This window comes from Phyllosticta citriasiana (genome assembly GCF_038021145.1).
Source record: "Phyllosticta citriasiana strain CBS 120426 chromosome Unknown IWZ02scaffold_12, whole genome shotgun sequence".
Taxonomy (NCBI): domain Eukaryota; kingdom Fungi; phylum Ascomycota; class Dothideomycetes; order Botryosphaeriales; family Phyllostictaceae; genus Phyllosticta; species Phyllosticta citriasiana.
In genome coordinates, this window is record NW_027117289.1 from 257,032 (window position 1) to 275,952 (window position 18,921).

Below are 18,921 nucleotides of genomic sequence, written 5' to 3' on the forward strand. Positions count from 1 at the left end.
CTCTGTGCATGTGGGTACGAGGTGCGCTTGCACAATGCTTGCTTGCTGCTCTGGCCCAACCAGGCGCGAGAGAGACGAAAATGGGAACTAGTCTAGGCACAGGTGGTATAGAGCGGAATACGAAAAAAAAAAAAAAAAAAAAGGCTTTTGGCGTGCTGCGACATGTGGCTTTAAACTGTGCACGAAACTTTGTTTGATATTGAATTCGTATGTTGTGTGCTCTGTGATTGCGCTCGCAGGCTTTGGTAACATGATGGCTCACCGACTGTGTTTCGTTATTTCAGCTGGCATCTTGAGTGGAGTCTTCTCGATGATTGAGAGATATCTCACTGCGACTAACTATGGGGGGTGGTAGGTGAAGCCCGTCCTTCCTCGACTTGAGTCAGCTCCTCTGAGACCAGCGAGCTAGCACGGTCGTAGATGGCTCTAAACATACCATCACGTCCACACCATCTCTCCATCTCCCCCTTTCTCCTCACTGTCCTACCCACCCATCCCATTCCATCCCATCCCATCTCATCACCCCTCCCTACCCAAATCACTCACTCAAAACAAATCCTGCCCACCCCCCATCACCAACCGCGCCAACACCCCATCCCACCCCCTGACAACCCACCTCGACCGCATCGCGTCGTCATCCTCGCCTCCTCTTCCCATCCCTACTCCTGCCCTTCCACCACCACCGCCCCCACCGCCCACAACCGCCTCACCAACCCACGCACCGCACGCACTCACCACAGCGCCGCCGTCGTCCAGCGGCGCGCGGACGACGATGTGCGTCACCGACATGGCCATCTTGCTTGTACTCGTACTCTGTGCAGTCGTATTTTTGGCGGCGGAGGCGGACGAGTTGGGTGCACTCGCGCCAACGTACAAGATGTCGAGCGGGATGGCGGCGCCGTGGTGGCCGTGGTGTTGACGGAGGGCGGCGGTGAGGGATTGGCGGAGGGTTATTGGGTCGGTGACGATGTCGGAGGAGGAGGAGGAGGAGGAAGAGGGAGATGGGTGGGGTAAGTGGTAGGTTAGGTGGATGTACAGGTGGGGGGAGGGCGGGTGGGTGTGTGTTTTCTTTGTTGCTGTTGTTGAGGAGGAGGAGGAGGAGTATGTGGTGGTGGTTGGCGGGGTGGCTTTGGTGGTTGTTGGCGTTGTTGTTGGCGGTGGTTGTGAGAGCGGGAGCGTGGATGGCATTGTGGGCGTCCGATTTGGAGGCGTGGTAGGTAGGTAGGTAGGTAGGTAGGTAGGTATGTGACGATGTAGGATAGGTATGCAGGCTATTGCTGTCTCCTGTCCCGTTGGGTATCGGTGGTCGAGTTGTCTGGGTGTAGAGCTCGAGCTCGATATCGAAAGTTGGTGTGCGGCGGCTGGTCGTGACGTGGGCAATCGTTCTCGGGACGGAGACTGATCAGGTGGAGGCGGCTGAATTGGCGATTGTGTCTTGTGGAGTGTGTGTGATTTATAGAATTGTAGAGAGGTACTCGGACATGGATTGAGTTTTGGGAAAATGTGCTCGGCGACGGGAGCTCGTAGGGCTGAGCCGCGGGTGGCGCAGTCGTTGTGATGCGGCTCGCCCGCAATTCTTGACGCCACACGCACTACTAGTGCCCACGAGCACATCACCTCAACCCCAACTCCAACTTTACAACACAAACATCACCGACGCTCGATTACAAAACACCCGCAGCTCTATCCACTCGGCGTGATAGCTATGGCAACCCACGACGGCCCGTCGCAGGCGCTCACCAAGCGCAACGCCGAAACCGCGCTGATGCCCCCGCCGCCGGTCCCCAAGCGCATTAAGCGGCCACCCAAAGTCCTGGACGAAGACACGTACACGACGGCGCTGGACCACATCATTGCGCGCGACTTCTTCCCGGGGCTGCTCGAGACGGAAGCGCAGCGGGAGTACATCGACGCCCTCGACTCGCACAACGACGAGTGGATCGCCGAGGCGGGGAGGAAGTTGACGCAGGTCATGACGCCTGGCCCCGACGGGCGCCGAATGTTCACGCCGCGGAGAGGGACGGGGTTTGCGACGCCGCTGCGGGCGCGCGTCATGGGGGACACGCCGAGGGAGTGGGCGGGCGAGACGCCGTGCAGCGTCAAGGGAAAAGAGGTGGATTGGGGCAAGTCCAAGGACGATGCGGATTTGGAAAAAATGAAGAAGATGGGTTTGGGTTCCTTTCAGGCCAAGTACACGTCCGAGGACAATGAGAGCTTCAACAAGCTGCTTGACAAGCAGAATCAGAAGAGGGCAGACGCGTACGCTTGGTTGTGGCATGGCAACAAGATTCCCTCCGGCGGCCAGATTGCATATCGCGAGCGCGAGCAAAAGCTGCTAGAGGCGTCAAAAGAGCCACGGAGAATCAGGAACAACGACCGCGCGCTGGTCAAGAGAGACCCGGAGAAAGAAGCCGACGACGACGCAAGAAGAGCCATGCCCGAACACAGAGCATCCGCGCCTCGCAACGCGCTCATGTTCGCGCCCGACTCCATCGAAGACACGCACCCCACGCGCGCCCAAGACGCCGAGGCCAGATCCAACATGCCGCCCAAGCAAGTCGTCTATAACAACACGCGCCTGCAGCCGCCATGCGAACTCCACCCCACTGCCGACAGCGTTCCGGCGTCACCCTCGCTCTCCGCCGTCAACGACGCCATAGCCGGTCGGCCGCGCCCGTCCGCCTCCGAAGCAGCATACACGGGCAGCGAGACGCCGCGCGTCAACGGGTACGCCTTTGTCGACGCCGACGACCCGGACCCGGAACCAGACCCTGTTCCCGAGGCGGACAAGAGCCTGCTCCAGAAACTCGGCATCACGGCTGGCGACGCCGGACCCAATCCTTTCACGATCAAGCAAGCCAGCAAGCGCGAGGAGCTGCACCACCGCCTCGTGGATAAGTCGCTCAAGTCGAAAAAGGAGGCCAGCGGCGGCGGCAGTAGCAGTGGCACTGGTGCAGCACACAACAGACTGGCCGCGCTGCGGGGCGAGCAGCTCACCGCTGCTACCAGCAACAAGACGCCCACGCCCAAATTCGCCAGCAGCCCCATCGTTGCGGGGAGGCCCCGCGCTGGTGGTGGAGGTGCAGGAGCCTTGACGCCGGCGGCCCAGCGCCTATTTGACAGGGTGGGCAATACGCCGAAGCTCAAGGAGAGCGCGTGGAGCACCGCTTTCGGCGGGTCGTCGAGTTCGACGCCTCGCGGCAGGACGCCGGGGGAGAAGGCCGCGAGGGAGAGGGTGCGGTGGACGCCGACGCCCAAAGTTAGGAGGGGCGGTGGTGGTGGTGCTTGAGAGGGTGTGTGTGTGCGCGGAGTGGATGAAGGAGTGCTTGCGTGGTTGGAGACGGCCAGACGGGCTTGTACATTTTGATACCCTTTTCTTCCTTTTCTTTCTTTTCTGATAGCGAACATGCGTATTTTTTACTTCATCGGTTGTTTCCTTTTCCTTTTACTTATCATTTCAGGCTGTGCTCGACGTGCTTGTTCCGGCGCGATGCAGCTGTTGTCCTTTGAACCTTAGGTATCTGTGGTCCTGGCCACAAGATGCCTAGGTCGATAGTATCAACGACTGCCGCCGTGAGAGCATTCGACAAAGAGAAAGACACGCCAACTATCAACTCCAAATAAGCGGCGCCGCGCACATTCAGGGTTATCCATTTAATCAATGAGTGAAATACTCACATTTCCACCCGTGCAATCATCAATTCATAGGTATCCGATCCAGTACATTATTCCTCCCTCCCTCCTTCTTTTCATTCATTCATCCATCCATCCATCCATCCATCCATCCATCCATCCATCCATCCATCCATCCATCCATCCATCCATCCATCCATCCATCCATCCATCCATCCATCCATCCATCCATCCATCCATTCATGCATCCATTCAGCGCCCCATAGACGCCAATCGTCAGTCGTCCATCGAATCATTACACACCCGTCTTATCGTGTAATCATAATCAAGAGAAATCAAGATGCAGCAACGCAAGCCAGCCTACCTGCCAGCCGCAACGCCGTTTCGCCCTTTTATCCTTTCCTCTTCCATGGCTCTTCCTTTGCCTCTGAGAACCGTCGCTTGAAGAGGGGGTATACTGCAAATGGACGGGTGGGATAGACTGCCTTCATCCCAATACGGTGGTCCTGAGTCCTGTGACCAACCAACCAACTCCGTGAAAGCATTAATAATAGTCCTCTGATGCGAGGTTGGCGGAGCAAGAACAAGAGCAAGAGAGATAATCTCCGTTGTTGGCTGGAAAAAGCTATTTTCAGCCGAGAGCAGAAGTATTAGCGAGAAGGTAAGTCTGGGGCAGCTGAGAGTCGCTGGCCCAGAGGTTGTGTGTGCAGAGTGCGAAGAAGGGATGTTGTGTCTGGCGAATGAAGATTGATCGGGCAGTTATTGGCGACCAGACATGGAGACGAGGACTGCAGTCCTAAGAACCGTCTGGCCAGCCGCGACCGAAGAAGGGTTTCCTATAAGAGATTCAAGGACTGGAAACATCCAATCGAGGTTGAGCAACGATATTTTGCGCAGGGTGCCGGCGAAGTCCCCACGGAACACTACGACAAGAGTGTCAAAGCTGTTGTCGATAATGTCCCTGGACCGCAGACGGGGGACGGGCAGGCAACAGGCGAGGCGCTCCTGGCGTGACGCCTTGCTCCGCAGGCGTGTGTCTCCTTTCCCAGACTGCAGGAATGGAGTGGGCGGGTACGAATCGCTTTGCCATCGACGCCACGTACACTTGCAGCTCGCCGATCTCATCATGGACACCGTCAATCGACATGTCCTGCTGCTTCGTCCGGTCCATGACAACGGGAAAGAATTTGGATGTGCTGTTTTCAAGGGCGGAGATTTTGGCAATGATGGATGGCATTTGACTGTCTTGGAAATCGCGGAAGTACCGGATCAGGACGTTGATGTTTCGTTGTCCAGTTTTGATGATCTCGAGATTCTGCAGGTCGGTAATGTCTTTCTGACCAGTCTTGATGATTTCGAGATTCTTCAGGTCGGAAATGTCCTTGTGACCGGTTTTGATGATCTCAAGATTCTGTAGGTTCCTGACGTCTTGCTGCAGTCCTTCGCATGTCTCGACAAGCCCGAACAATTTCTTTTTCAAATAACGGCCATCTGATTTCGCTTGGGCTTCGAGCATCGTGTTGTTCTCCCGGATTTTGATTGTTACAACTTCCTGAATTGCGTCCTGCGAGAGCATGGTGCCAGTGGCATTGTCATTTTCAGGATTGTTGCACCGAGACCGCACATGTTCCATCTGCTCGGTCAAAGTCTTGACCTGGAGCGGAAGTTGTTCAATGTTGCGATCAAGCTGCGCGATTTTCTGATCAAGCTTCTGGTTGTGAGCTGGCAGAGCCTCAATGTCTTGCCTCAGCTGATCAAACTTTCGGCTTAATTCCTTGACTTGGTCAGGCAGAACGTGCGACTTGTCGTTGAGGGCCGCAATCTGGTTCTCAAGTTTGACATGATCGTCCCACAGGTCGCCTTCTCTGTCATTATCTTCAATCTTGTCTTCCAATTCTTTGAGTCGATCATCCAGGTCGCCAGCACTTTCATCCATCTGTGCTTTTAGACTCTCGAACCGCTTCTTCAAGTCGCGACCCAGTGGTGATTCCTTGTACTCGTCCGAGTCAGGGTCTAGGTAGGCTTTGAAGTCGGGCGGGATGGTGGCTAGTGCCTGTGGTGCAGCATCGTCGAATCGACCTGTGACTTCGTGGCTCTTGAGCTTGAGCATCCTGCACATAGCGTCGTAGAGCGGCATTCTGAAGAAATCGTCGCTGCGGTGGTCGATGCAACGACGAATCCATTCAATGTCAGTGCTGAATTTGTGTGAGAATCCCTGCAAGTTTTGAACTGTTTCATCCAGCTTGTGCACTTTTAGGACATTTTCCTCGAGCTCACGCAATGAATCCATGCGGTTTTTGAATTGACGAGCGTCATTGGAAGCGACCTCACTCGTGGCTTCTACCTTTGCCTCGAGCTTTTGAATGCTCGAAAGCAGGTTAGAAGGTGAATTCACCTTTTGTAGCCTGGCAATGCTTTCGGCATGGAGCTGAGACTGCGATTTGAGCGTCTGGACCTCTGCGTGTACGTCCGTGTCCTGTGTGGCCTTCTTCAAGTCTCGAATGTCTTCCAGAAGAGCTTTGGTTTGGGACTTGATTTGCTGCACGTCCGAATTTGAGGCATTGGATGACGTTGCTTGTTCCAGCTTCCGTATGCTGTCCTCCAGAGCTTCGGCTTTTGTTCTCAAATCCTGCAAGTCGGGCCGCAGGTGATGGGGGCTGTCCGTTTCCAGCTTCAGTACACTGGCCCTTAGAGTCTCAGTCTTCGCGTCGAGTTTCTCAAATTGTTCTTGGCGGCCGTTGCTAGAAGTGTTCAGCTTCTCGATTCGTTTTTCGAGAGCCGGTGACTTCAACTTGAGCTCTTCCAAATCTGAACGCAGATCTTTTGCAGCACAAGCTTCCTCCAACTTCGCGTGGCCTTCCTCGAGCGCTTTGGCCCTTGATTTGAGCTGCTCGAAATCGGAGCGCAAGTCATTTAAAGACCCTGCTTCTCCTAGCCTCTGGAGAGCTTCTGCCAGAGCCTTGGTTTTTGCGTCAAGCCTCGACAACTCTGGTCGCAGGTCCTTCTCCACATTCCCCTCTAGAGCCTTGATTCTGTCATCTGGATTCCAGAGGCTCTTCTGCAGGTCAGGTGGTGGGCTCCGCTTTTGGGTATTGGTTTCCTCAAGGGTCTTGATCCGGGTTTCATATTTTGCCAGTGACTTGCACCATCTTTTTACTGCATCCACGGAAAGACCAGCCTTTTGCAGCTCCCACGACTCTGCCTGAAGAGCCTCAACCCGCTCGTCCTGGCTTTGCAGTCTCTGACTTCGAGTGGCGCGCTCGTCAGCCAGCTTTTTGTCCATGACAGCGGTCATGTCAGCTTGGAGGCTCAGACGCTGATCGGCAAGCTTTTGGTCGACGACGGGGGTTAATTCGGCTTTGATGCTGGCCTTGTTTTCTGTCATTCGTGCTTCCAATCTGGCGTCGACCATCTTCAACATTTCATCTTTCGAGTCCGACTTGAGACGTTCGTCGGCCAACTTTTTGTCTATGACAGAGCCCATCTCAAGTTTGATACTCGCCTTGTATCCTGTCATTCTGGCGTCTAATTTCGATTCAACCATCTCCGACACTTCGCTGGGTTCCGTCTTTCCGGTGGGTTTTGCCATCGAGATCTGAGGAAATTGCCGGTAGATACCGTCCAATGCACTGGTCCACTGTTGCTCTCGCAACTCATATTCCTCATCAATCAGCTGATGGAGCTTATCTTGCTCCTGTTTTAGCTCAGCTTCCAGCTCTTCCAGCTTGATCCGAGCAACATCAGCTTGAGCTTTCAAGAGAGCCGTCATACTGCCCAGACGTTCTTTGAACGGGTCGTATGCTTCTTTCGCCGAGTTCCGGGCTATGGATAATGAGCAGACTTGAGATTGTGTGTCGGCAATCTCGTGCTGGATTTGTTTTTGACGGCGTGAGGTAGCGGGCTCAAAGTAAGACTTTTTCTGAGCGACAGATGGAGAAGACGCATCGGGAGTTATCGGTGTGGCCATGCCACCAAGTTGTTTAGAGCCCATGGGAGCCGTAGGTACGCTTGGTCTAGATGGCCGTCGGGATTCTGGATCTATCGAAACTTCTGCTGGGGCCTGCGTCGTCGAATTTGGATTAGGTTCTCGCGGCCGCCGCCGCGGGTCTGACGACTGCTCTGATTGACGACGCCTCGGATCTGAGAGGAATTCTGCCGTGGAAGTCGTCCGCCTCGGATCCATTGCTGTTTCTACCGGAGAGGGAGGCTTGGAAAGAGGCCCTGGTCTCGAAACTCCTGCTGCACAAGATGCCTGGATGATGCGTCAGATTCGATTTCAGAAGGCGCAAACGGAGTGGAGCATGTGACAACGGCGGGCTTGGGAGGGATGTACTGGTTTGGCCAAGTGACGCGTGAAATAGCAGCAATTGCCTTGAGCTTGGGTTTCACGGCACTTGGCCCATAACTGAGAGGGCTTCTCACCTGTTCTGCTTGATATCTTGAAGCGTCGTCGACCTTCTGTTTCTTAGCAGCCGGAAGGACTCCGCTGTCAGGTGACCTTCGGAATGTTCTCTTTGAACTCTGGTTTTTGCTTGGCACCAAAGGGTTCACCATGGCGAAGTGCGGGCGTGAGACAGTTGATGCGGGTGGCAGAGAGTTGAAGCCGGAGCGATCAGTGCAAGACTCGGCGACGCGTCGGGGCCGTTTGGAGTGAGGTGGCGCGGGAGAAACAAGTGCGGGGCCCCAGATGACGGAAACTGGAGAGGCTGGCTGGAGGCTCTCAGAGCGGAGGAGAGGGCGCAGAGACGAAAAAAGCCATGGAGGCGAAGAGTTGCCGTGGAGGGAGCAGGAGCAATGCGAGCAGCGGACGGCCTGAGGTTGGAGGAGTAGGTGTTAGGGGGCTATCCAATCAGAGAGAGGCCTTGGCAGGGTGCGTTCCATTCTGTCACTTATCTCACAAGTTAGACCCTCTTTATTCCGGTTTGCGCTATCTAAATTAGGACTAGTGAGTGGCGCTTAGATCCCTAAAGACCCTAAGGACTAATTATATTACATGTAGCGTAAACCTTAAAGAGGGTCTAAGAGTAACTTAGCCTATTTTATATAAGAGATGTCTTTAACGCCATAATAACTTCATTTAAAGCTATATATTACATACCTAATAATATTAGATCACCTTAAGACCACCCGTAATTAAAAGCCCTATTTTATTACTATATAGGAATATATCTAAGTACTCCTATCTCTTAACGTTATTATTAAGATGCTAATAGTGCTCTACCTCTATTAAGCCCCCTTACTAAAATTAAGACTAGCCCCCTTAAACGCATAGAGTAGTACCTTAAGATGCTAGGAGAATCGTATATAAACTAGATAATAAACCCTAATCATAATAATATAGATAACGACTCTAATAGTAAAGAGGAGGGCGATAATAGTTCTAATAAGGAGTTTAATAAGGATAACATAGAGGATGTTTTAGAGGATAGATTATAAGATGGACTAGAATTAAGTCTAGTAGATAAAGACGCATAGGACCATAATAAAGCCTATAATAGGGATAACATCTAGTTAAATAAAAATATTAGGAGGAAGGATAAGCTTCTTAAAGTAGTAGAAGTAATAAAGCATTACCGCCTTAGTTTTAAGTAGTTACTTACGGCTTAGGTATCTAATAATATTAAAGTAGGCCATAGGTGTTACGCCTTACTATTATAGTAACGGAGTATATTATGTACTACCTTAAATCATCTAGTATTCTAAGACTATACTCTAGACTCCTTTAAGCGTAAGCTTAATTACCTTATCCGTAGCCGTAGCCCGTATTTTAATAAGATTAACCTTAACATGGAGCATAGAGAAATTACATCTCTTAACTTAGCTAGTACTCATGCTATAATCTAGAGTAAGGTACCTACTTAGTATAACATGCTTTTAAGAGTTCTTTAGAACTACCGGAGCTATTAGGAGAGTTATATAAAGGTAAGAGTATCCTAGAGTATAGTAGAGCGTAGTGAATAGAAAAGACGTAAGTAGATATTTATGATTATAAGTATAGTATGCTATAGACGGTATAGATAGAGGTTAAACTTCCTCTTAATAGCGCTTAGTATATATCTTCTTAGGTCTAGAATAAAGTGGTGAGTTATCTAAGTCCTTTACGGCCTTAGCGTTAGTCTATTATATTATATATTAAAAAGGGCCTTAGATTAGGTTACTCTACATAGTAAGGTAATAATATCTATAGACCCTATAGACTATAGAAACCCTATAGACCCTATATACCCTATATACCCTATAAACCCTATACACCCTATAAACCCTATAAACCCTAAGAGCTAACTAAAAATCAGGATAAAATGACTTCCTACTAATAATTTAAGTAGGACTACCTAAAGTAGCTTATAAAATCCCTTTAGATTATCATTATATATAATAATTTTAACTACTAAGACTTAAAGTATGATGAGGTTCTTAGTAACACGATAAAAATACGCTTAAAGATAATAGCCGCTATTATTAATTATCTATACATACTAGATAATGGATTATGCTAGGACATATATGATCTATCCATCCCCCTTAACCTTAAAGATATTCTTAAATCCCCTACTATATTTAGTAGAGAGGAAAACGGACTAGGCCTCATATTAACTAGGTTCCTAATTATTAATGCGGTGTAAAGGATCTATAGGTTAGGTATTAAGAAGGTATATAGGAACGATATAGATAGTATCCTCCTAACCGTACTAGAGGTTAAGCGCCTATAGCCCTATAAGATAGACTTTATATAGCTTAGAATGATTAACTATAATAAAGAGTTAATTACCGGGACCTATAGGGTATATAAGAATATCTTCCTATAGTAGCTAGGACTTAAGAACTCCCTAAGTAAACTAAATAACTTTACTAAGCGACTATACCTTACATACGGTAATTAGCTTACCGCGTAATATATTTAAACTATTAAAGGTAAGTAGGAGGCTGTAATATAGGCGTATAATAAGCGTAGATAGCTACTTAGTATATTATCTTAGTTCTATATATAGATAAATCTTATTAACACTATTATTCGCACACATTAGGGGCTAGAGAGCGAATAGGGGGTAGAGGATATATATACCCTCTAGAGTAATATCCTTACCTATAACCGTAGTTAAACTAATAGAAGTAACGCTAAATACTACTAAATGTAGCCCCTATTTACGTAAAGCTTTATATCCCGTATAGTTACTCTCTTATATACCGCCATGCGGCGTAAAGGGTATCTTCTTAAAGGGAAGAAATTCTAGATGCTAGAGTTTATATCCGGCATTATTAGCGTTATGATACCTAATTAACTCCTTAAGCTTATTAAAGACGTGTAGCTTACTACCTTTATGGAGTAAGTATAGAGTAGTACTAATAACTAAGGACGTCCTATCTAGGATATTAGATTCCGCACTATGTATTAACTACTATAAGAGATTAAGATTTTCCTTAGTATATACTATGCTATTAAGCATAGTAATATTAGCCTCCTACGATATCTTATTAACCCTTTAATTATCCTATTCTTTAGTTCTAGGCAGCATAGATATAGGAAAGAGATGTTATACTTCTACTAGAATCTATTAAACGTTAATACCCCTAAGCTCTAAGATGTAATCCTCTTATCTAGGCTCGTTAACTAGCTTAGAAGAGCTAATACCTTTAAGCTAATTAACCTCATGTTAGAACACCTTAACGCTAATATAAAGCTTAAGATAAGGAACTTTAAAAATTCTACCTATAATGAGGAGGAGATACTTAATCGAATCTATCTATTAAATACGTAGGTCCGATCACTATGCTCATAGCTTAAAGGAGCTTTTAGTGAAGAGATATCCGGTTACTATATAAGGAAATTAGCGCTCTATAACATGTTTAATCTCGTAAAATCTCTCTACTCTTTCCGTCTCGTTTAGTAAAGGAGCTACCTAGACCTAGTCGGTAAGAAACCCTTTAATTCTAAGGACATTCGGATGGCCGGCTTAATGTATCTTAACTAATAAGTTAAGCAATTTAATAAGCTATTAGAGGCCTAAGAATAAGTCTAGACTGTTCTAGACTCTTCTAGACCTCTTCTATTACTAAGAACTTATTCCTACGGGTTCTTTTAGATTCTAGCCCTTATTCTAGATTGTCTCATTACTAAGGCCTAGAATCTTCTAGTCTAGATTAATTAGAAATCGTCTTCTATTAATAGAAGAACCTATTACTAATTACCTAGAGATAGAACTCTCTAGAATCTATAGGTTCTTCTATATAAACACCCTTAGGTAGCCTGCTAGTTAGTCCTTTAAGGAAGTTCTCTTATAGTAAAGAATCTACTACATTCTCTACTATAAACCATCTACCATACGGTATATAATAAAGATATTACTTATCTTTATAGAATACCGCTAATAGGTTATGAGCCCGGCTAATAGTAATCTATAGATTACTATATAGCTTGCCTTATAATTTATAAGTAGGATTTTACTTCCTTCCCTACTTATAAGAAAGAATATACTATTCTTTCTATACTAGACCGCTCTTATAAGTAAGGCTTAGTAAGACTATCTCGGTGGATAGCTATTAAGCTAAACTTATAAAGAAGTCTAGGGAAAGCCTACTTATTTATATAAGTAAGGCATTTTTTAGGGTAAGGACTAGTATCCTAAGCCCTATCCTTAGGCTCTTAGCCTATCGAATTTTTCCTAGGACCGTCGGGCCTATATCTACCTAGGATTTTATTCTAGAACCTTCTAGTGGTCTAGAATAACCTTATTCGCTACCTATTCTTTACCTTTCTCTACCTTTCTCCGGATTTCCTTACATTTCTATCAACTATGTTGATATAAGGTGTGGCTGCGCGGCCTCTATACCATATTAGGCCTAAGCGTTACCCGTTTACACTAGTTCCCGCTAGTGTCTTGGCACGAGGAACACTAAAACTTCACGACACTTTAAAACGTTTTCGACCCGCATCGACCCGAATACTTTGCTTAGTAAGCAAAGTAGTATACCGTTTTGAAGAGAAAAACTCGGCGGACAAGGATCTAAAATCAGATTCCTTATATCTCTACTCCCGGCTAAGTTATTAGAGAAAACATCGATACTCTAATAATCTCCCTACTTTCTATTAGGTGCATCAGGCCCATTAGCACCTAATAAACTTCGAGACTTCATACACTTATAGTTTTCGCTTAAAACTATAAGTACATAGAGTTTTATACTCTAAAGACCTCTATAAGGTATAAAATCTTTAATATACCTTAAGAAAGGAACATCTTCTACTAGGAAATATGGGAAAAGAATTCCCTAGCATTCCTAAACTTAAAGGCCCTGAGAACTAGGAGTCTTAGCGATCTACTATAAATGATATAGTGATTGTAGAAGGGCTAAAAGCCCATCTAGACTCTAAATCTTAACCTAAAGTAGAAGATCCTACCTAGGAGGTTAATAATGCTAGAATAAGGACTTTCATTAGGACCTCTATAGATCCTAAACTTTATTCTAGTATTGCCCATTATAGAACTGTAAGTTCTATGGGAGAAGCCCTTAGAAAAAGATGTGAATCTAAGGGACTTTTATGGGAAGTCTCACACTTTATAAGGCTACTAAGCCTTAAAGATACGGGAGATATTAATACCTAGGTGGCTAATCTATTAGATGAGATAACCCTATTATCTTAGACTAAGATGGCCTTAACGGAGAGGTAGAAACTAGGTGTATTCTTTAGTAATATACCTAGTAGCTATTCTTCATGGAGCGCCGTAGCCCAGCTAGGGCTAAAAGAAGAGACTACTCTAGACCACCTTATAGAGCGTCTAGTAGAAGAGTCTCGGCGCCGAGAACTAGAAGAAGAAAGTAATACTGCCCTTATTACTACAACTAGTAATAAAGGGAAATCTTCTTCTAAAAAGAACGCCTCTACTTATAATAATAAGAGTACTAAGAAGTGCTCTTATTGCAAAAAGAATGGCCATCTAGAAAAGGACTGCTATAAAAGAGCTAGGAATTTAAAGGGTAAAGAAAATAATAGTAGTCCTACGGATTTAGAGGATACCCTACACATTACGGGTTATACCTCTTATTTTACCGCGGGTCCCGGCCTAAATGACTAGATTCTAGATACCGGCGCTATAGCCTATATGTCTAGACATAAAGATCTCTTTACTTCTTTAAAAGAAGTAAATTTACCTATAAAACTAGGTAAAGGAGAGATCTATGCTAAAGGAATAGGTACTATACCTATTACCTTTAAGTACGCTGATAGAAGGATAAATCTAACCCTTCTAGACGCTCTCTATATCCCCGATTTATCTATAAATCTTATCTCTATATCTAGGCTATATATACATGGTATATATCTAGATATAAAGAACTTAAGACTTATAGATAAAAGAGAGCAGATATATGCCGAAGGTTTACTTTAGAATAACCTATTTATACTACCTAAGGTAGAATCTACTATAAATTACTCATATATAGTAGATTTAAACCTATAGCATAATAGGTTAGGGCATATAAACTTAGAAGCTCTTAGGGCACTACTACCTATTAAGGGTAGTAAAATAGACTATTCTATATGCCCTTTAGCTAAATCTAAGCGTACTATATCTACTACACTAGTAGCGGTCTCTAAACCTTATAAGAAGATAGGTCTAGATATCGTAGGACCTATTACTCCTAAGGGAATAGGGGGATATACCTACTATATAGCCTTTATAGACTATTATAGTAGGTTTACATAGGTATTCCCCCTATTTACTAAAGGAGAAGCCTATAATAAGATAGTTTACTATCTTAAACTTATAGAGCCGCATGGTAAAGTCCAGTCTTTAAGGCTAGATAATGGCCTAGAATATAGGGGAACTCAGCTAGATTTACTAGCTAAAAATAAAGGAATAACTCTAGAAAAGAGTTCTCCTTATAGCCTAGAGTAAAACGGGCTTATAGAGAGGACACATAGGTTAATAGATACTATTACCCGTTGCCTTCTCTTAAATTCTAAGGTCCCCCTTACCTTCTAGCTAGAGGCTATTAAAACCGCCGCTTATATTCTAAACCGGACCCCTAAGAAGTCCCTAGAGGGTATTTCGCCTCTAGCCCGGCTAAATATAGCTAAGGGCAGGTCTCCTACTATAAATCTCTCTTATATAAAGACTTTCGGAAGTAAAGTCTTTATAAACATCCCTAGAGAAAAGCGTACTATATCCTCTAAGTATTCTCCACGCTCTAGGCCTAGTATATTATTAGGCTTTAAGGGGGAGCATATTTATAGATGCTAGGATATAGAAAAACAAGCTATTATACGCACTAGGGATGTTACCTTTAAAGAGGATAAATTTCCTTCTCCCTATACTAAAAGTATAGAAGATAAGGAAGATATAGACTATACTAAGCCTATATTTCCTTCTTCTATAACTAGCCCTCCTAATAGACTAAGATCTAGGTCTATAACTACTATAGATACTAGTAGGGAGGAGCCTAGGAGAAGTGAGCGCCTTAGAGAAAAATCCTCTAAGGAATCGACTACTATAGAGGCTACTATTAATAGCCCTATAGAAGAAGTACCTCATCCTCTTAGAGAGACCTTTAAAGAGGTTAGAATCCCTAGTAGTAGCAGCTATGTTACTATAGAAGGCCTAAGTAATATAGAGGAAGATATCTCTTATTACTTACTCTATAGTAATAGGGAACCTACTACTACTAAAGAAGATGCCTATAGACGCCTTAACTAAGGTACTTACTAAGGCTCTCTTTACTAAATTCCTCTCTATTACCCTGCGTAATAAGTTAGGGGGAGTGTTAGAGGCCTAAGAATAAGTCTAGACTGTTCTAGACTCTTCTAGACCTCTTCTATTACTAAGAACTTATTCCTACGGGTTCTTTCAGATTCTAGCCCTTATTCTAGATTGTCTTATTACTAAGGCCTAGAATCTTCTAGTCTAGATTAATTAGAAATCGTCTTCTATTAATAGAAGAACCTATTACTAATTACCTAGAGATAGAACTCTCTAGAATCTATAGGTTCTTCTATATAAAGACCTCTTCTATTACTAAGAACTTATTCCTACGGGTTCTTTTAGATTCTAGCCCTTATTCTAGATTGTCTCATTACTAAGGCCTAGAATCTTCTAGTCTAGATTAATTAGAAATCGTCTTCTATTAATAGAAGAACCTATTACTAATTACCTAGAGATAGAACTCTCTAGAATCTATAGGTTCTTCTATATAAACACCCTTAGGTAGCCTGCTAGTTAGTCCTTTAAGGAAGTTCTCTTATAGTAAAGAATCTACTACATTCTCTACTATAAACCATCTACCATACGGTATATAATAAAGATATTACTTATCTTTATAGAATACCGCTAATATAAGCTCTATATAAGATAAGGTGAGTATTATGCTTAAATTATATATCCTATACTACCATAATAGGGTATAGATATAGGAGGATTTAAAGAGTTTATTAATAATAGTAATATGCGCCTAGATAAGATTAAGATTAAGGGATTTATTAATAATAGTAATAAACAGCTTAATACGATTAATAATCTAGTAATTAACTTACTTACTATACTAAATAAGGAATAGGAATAGTAGAAAGCTAGGGTCCCTATAAACCCTTACGACCCTATAAATCCTAAAGACCCTATTAACCCTACTAACTAATCTTATAAAGGCTATGTTATAATATGCCCGTAGACGGGTAGACTAAAGCGCTAGAGACTCCATCCTACTTTATCTAGTACTAATAAATTAACCTTAATTAATGATCTAGTACTCTAGCGTATTTAAAACTCGTCTCTTATCCTATTTCTTAACTTTACTTATCTCTTCGTCTTCTAATACTATAACTAACCCTACTCCTATCCCCTTTCTAGTAAACGCTATGAAACTATATAAGATGCTACTTATCCTAGATCGAGACTTTATTCCTTAATTTATTATTAAACTCTAAAATAGGCCGGCTAAGGTTTTTCCCTAGTTCTATTAGGTCGTCTATACCGTTAGTATTCTAATATAAGGCCTTAGTTAGAGCATTCGTGACATCTAAGCTATCTATATTATAATTAAGCGCGCTAGTAGAACTCTAGATCATGCGCTATTCATGATTAAATACTCTTCTCTTCTAATAGGTTAGATGTTATGTTCTATCCGCGAGCTTTAAATATACGCGGTTACTATAGCTAGCTAATAGCACCCCCTCATCCTCTAATTATTTAACTAAATAGCCTATTTTTATTTCTACGCCTTATATCTCGTAATTAAGGCTATCCTATATTAGACCTATTAGTAATACCTAGGGATACTACCCTATACTATTATTAAGGACCTAGAAAACCTAGGTTACCTTTTTAGTAGGGATTATATAAACTATAGGATGGCTAGTAGGGCGTATATATAGCTAGATAATAGGCTAGGGGCTCCCTAGGATAACGGTAATAGAAGCGACTCCTATTAGATAGAATCTAGGCCACCGATTAGTAATTATGTAGAGAACTAAGTTAGGGTGATTATTATTAGTAGTAGTATCGTTAAGGAGGAGGACGACGATAATAACGACGATAATAACGATAACGACGACGATAGTAATAACGGTAACGGCGAGAATAAAAATAATAATAATAGTAAGAATAAGGAGTTTCGGACTCCTATCCCTATTACTAGGCCGGCGTAGGTAGTAGGCTTAGTCTCTTTTCCTATATTATTTAGAGTAGCGTTTAGGGGATGAAGCATGATAAGAGTATCATAGAAGATTAATCATTTAAACGATATAAGTAGATTAACTACCTAAGGTGTCTACTAGATAAGATAATATAGGAGTAATAACTCTACTTACATAGTAGTATTATTAAAGAGATAAGGGAAAAAGGGATCGCTTAGGAGGGTAGAGTAGATATCCGTTTTAAGGATAGTAGGTTAAGAGGTTTATCTAATAGGATTATAAAGCGAATATCCGGTCTAATAATAATATAGCCGAGATAGCCGATAAGTACCTTATAATTCTTAGAGCGAGACTTAATACTATCTCTTAGGCCTTATAAGATGTAAGCGGCTATAATATACCTATCCTAGATAGCCTAGGCAACCTAATTAACTCTTTTAACCCTAGGATCCGGTTAGGGCTTATAGGATCTATTACATAAATAGCATAAATAGCGCTAGTTATATATAATATAATCTCCTCCCTTTTCACTATTTAACTAGCTATAAAGCTAACCTCTTAATTAACTTAGGCGATCCTATCATCTTAATTAACCCTATTAACCCTAAGATTCAATTAGGGCACTTAGGATCTAATATACCGGCTATATATAATGAAACCCCCCCTTCTATTTACTATTTAATTAGTTATAGAGCTATTCTCTTTAGTAACTTAGGCTACCCTATGAACTTAACTAACCCTAGGAACCCTATTAACCCTATTAACCCTAGGAGCTAAATAGAACCTATAGGATTTAATATATAAGCGGTACGAACGACGCTAGCTACTATAAATAGCTTATATAGCGTGAGCCATGTTATAAGATAGGACTTAGATTATAGCTACTAGAAATGTAATCATAATAGGACGTATAGTACTTTATAGTATAAAAAAAAAACCGAAGAGGAGAGAGAAAAAAAAACTATAGGCATCCTAACCCGGCACCTAAACTAAATAATACTAAACCTAAACACTAAATAACTAGACTAACACCCTAACTAACTAGCTATACCGCGATACTAGACCCTCCTACTTCTAGTAGTAGACTACTAGGGGGCCCCTTAGGCTTAAGGGGACGATGACTAGAATATAGAGGTAGGGGCTACTTCTACTTACGCGGTACTAACTCCTTCTTCTAGTAGACTAGAGAATACTTCCGGATTTTATTATAGTAGCGCGCGTAAGCTTTACTAGCCTTACTAATCTTATTAATAGCCTCCTACTAGTAAACCTAACATTTATAGCTAGCGTCTTAGTAGGGCTAGTACCGGGTATTACTAAGTCTCTCTATACCCGCCTAAGTCTCTATAATATAGAAGATGTAGCTAACCTAGTACTAATAGTTAGTAACTATCCTATTACCCTACGCCTCCTATTACTTAGACTTAGGGGTCTCTAAGGCAGCTAAGCTAGCTAACTACTATATATTATAGTCCTAGGTAGTATAGAGCCCCGTAACCTAACTAGGCTAAAAGAAGTTAAAGGGGCGGTGGGCTTAGCTATAGGTAATTTACTAGTAGGTAAGCTCTACTAACTACTCCCTAATATTATCCCTAGCTGTTAGGCTAGTAGGAGCCGGAGTATTATTATTCCTATAGTATATTAGTCTTTCTATACCTATATCCTAG

General features: G+C 43.8%; 3 protein-coding genes across 3 annotated transcripts; 1 reads left to right on the forward strand and 2 right to left on the reverse strand.

The window, feature by feature from the left end:
• Positions 1-546: 546 nt before the first annotated feature.
• IWZ02DRAFT_435559 (uncharacterized protein) lies at positions 547-1,188 on the reverse strand (the record flags this gene model as incomplete). The annotated part of the gene is made up of 1 exon (XM_066766452.1): positions 547-1,188. The coding sequence occupies one exon, from the start codon at positions 1,186-1,188 to the stop codon at positions 547-549; it is 642 nt and encodes a 213-aa protein (XP_066619927.1).
• Positions 1,189-1,595: 407 nt separating this feature from the next.
• On the forward strand, positions 1,596-3,289 carry IWZ02DRAFT_424486 (nuclear protein DGCR14; the record flags this gene model as incomplete). The annotated part of the gene is made up of 2 exons (XM_066765885.1): positions 1,596-2,898; positions 2,968-3,289. Exons 1-2 carry the CDS (start codon positions 1,706-1,708, stop codon positions 3,287-3,289), a joined length of 1,515 nt encoding a protein of 504 aa, XP_066619928.1. The 5' UTR covers positions 1,596-1,705.
• A 1,281-nt stretch (positions 3,290-4,570) lies between these two features.
• Positions 4,571-8,187, reverse strand: IWZ02DRAFT_435561 (uncharacterized protein; the record flags this gene model as incomplete). Its single annotated transcript, XM_066766453.1, has 2 exons — positions 4,571-7,885; positions 8,056-8,187. 2 exons carry the CDS (start codon positions 8,185-8,187, stop codon positions 4,571-4,573), a joined length of 3,447 nt encoding a protein of 1,148 aa, XP_066619929.1.
• Positions 8,188-18,921: the final 10,734 nt, after the last annotated feature.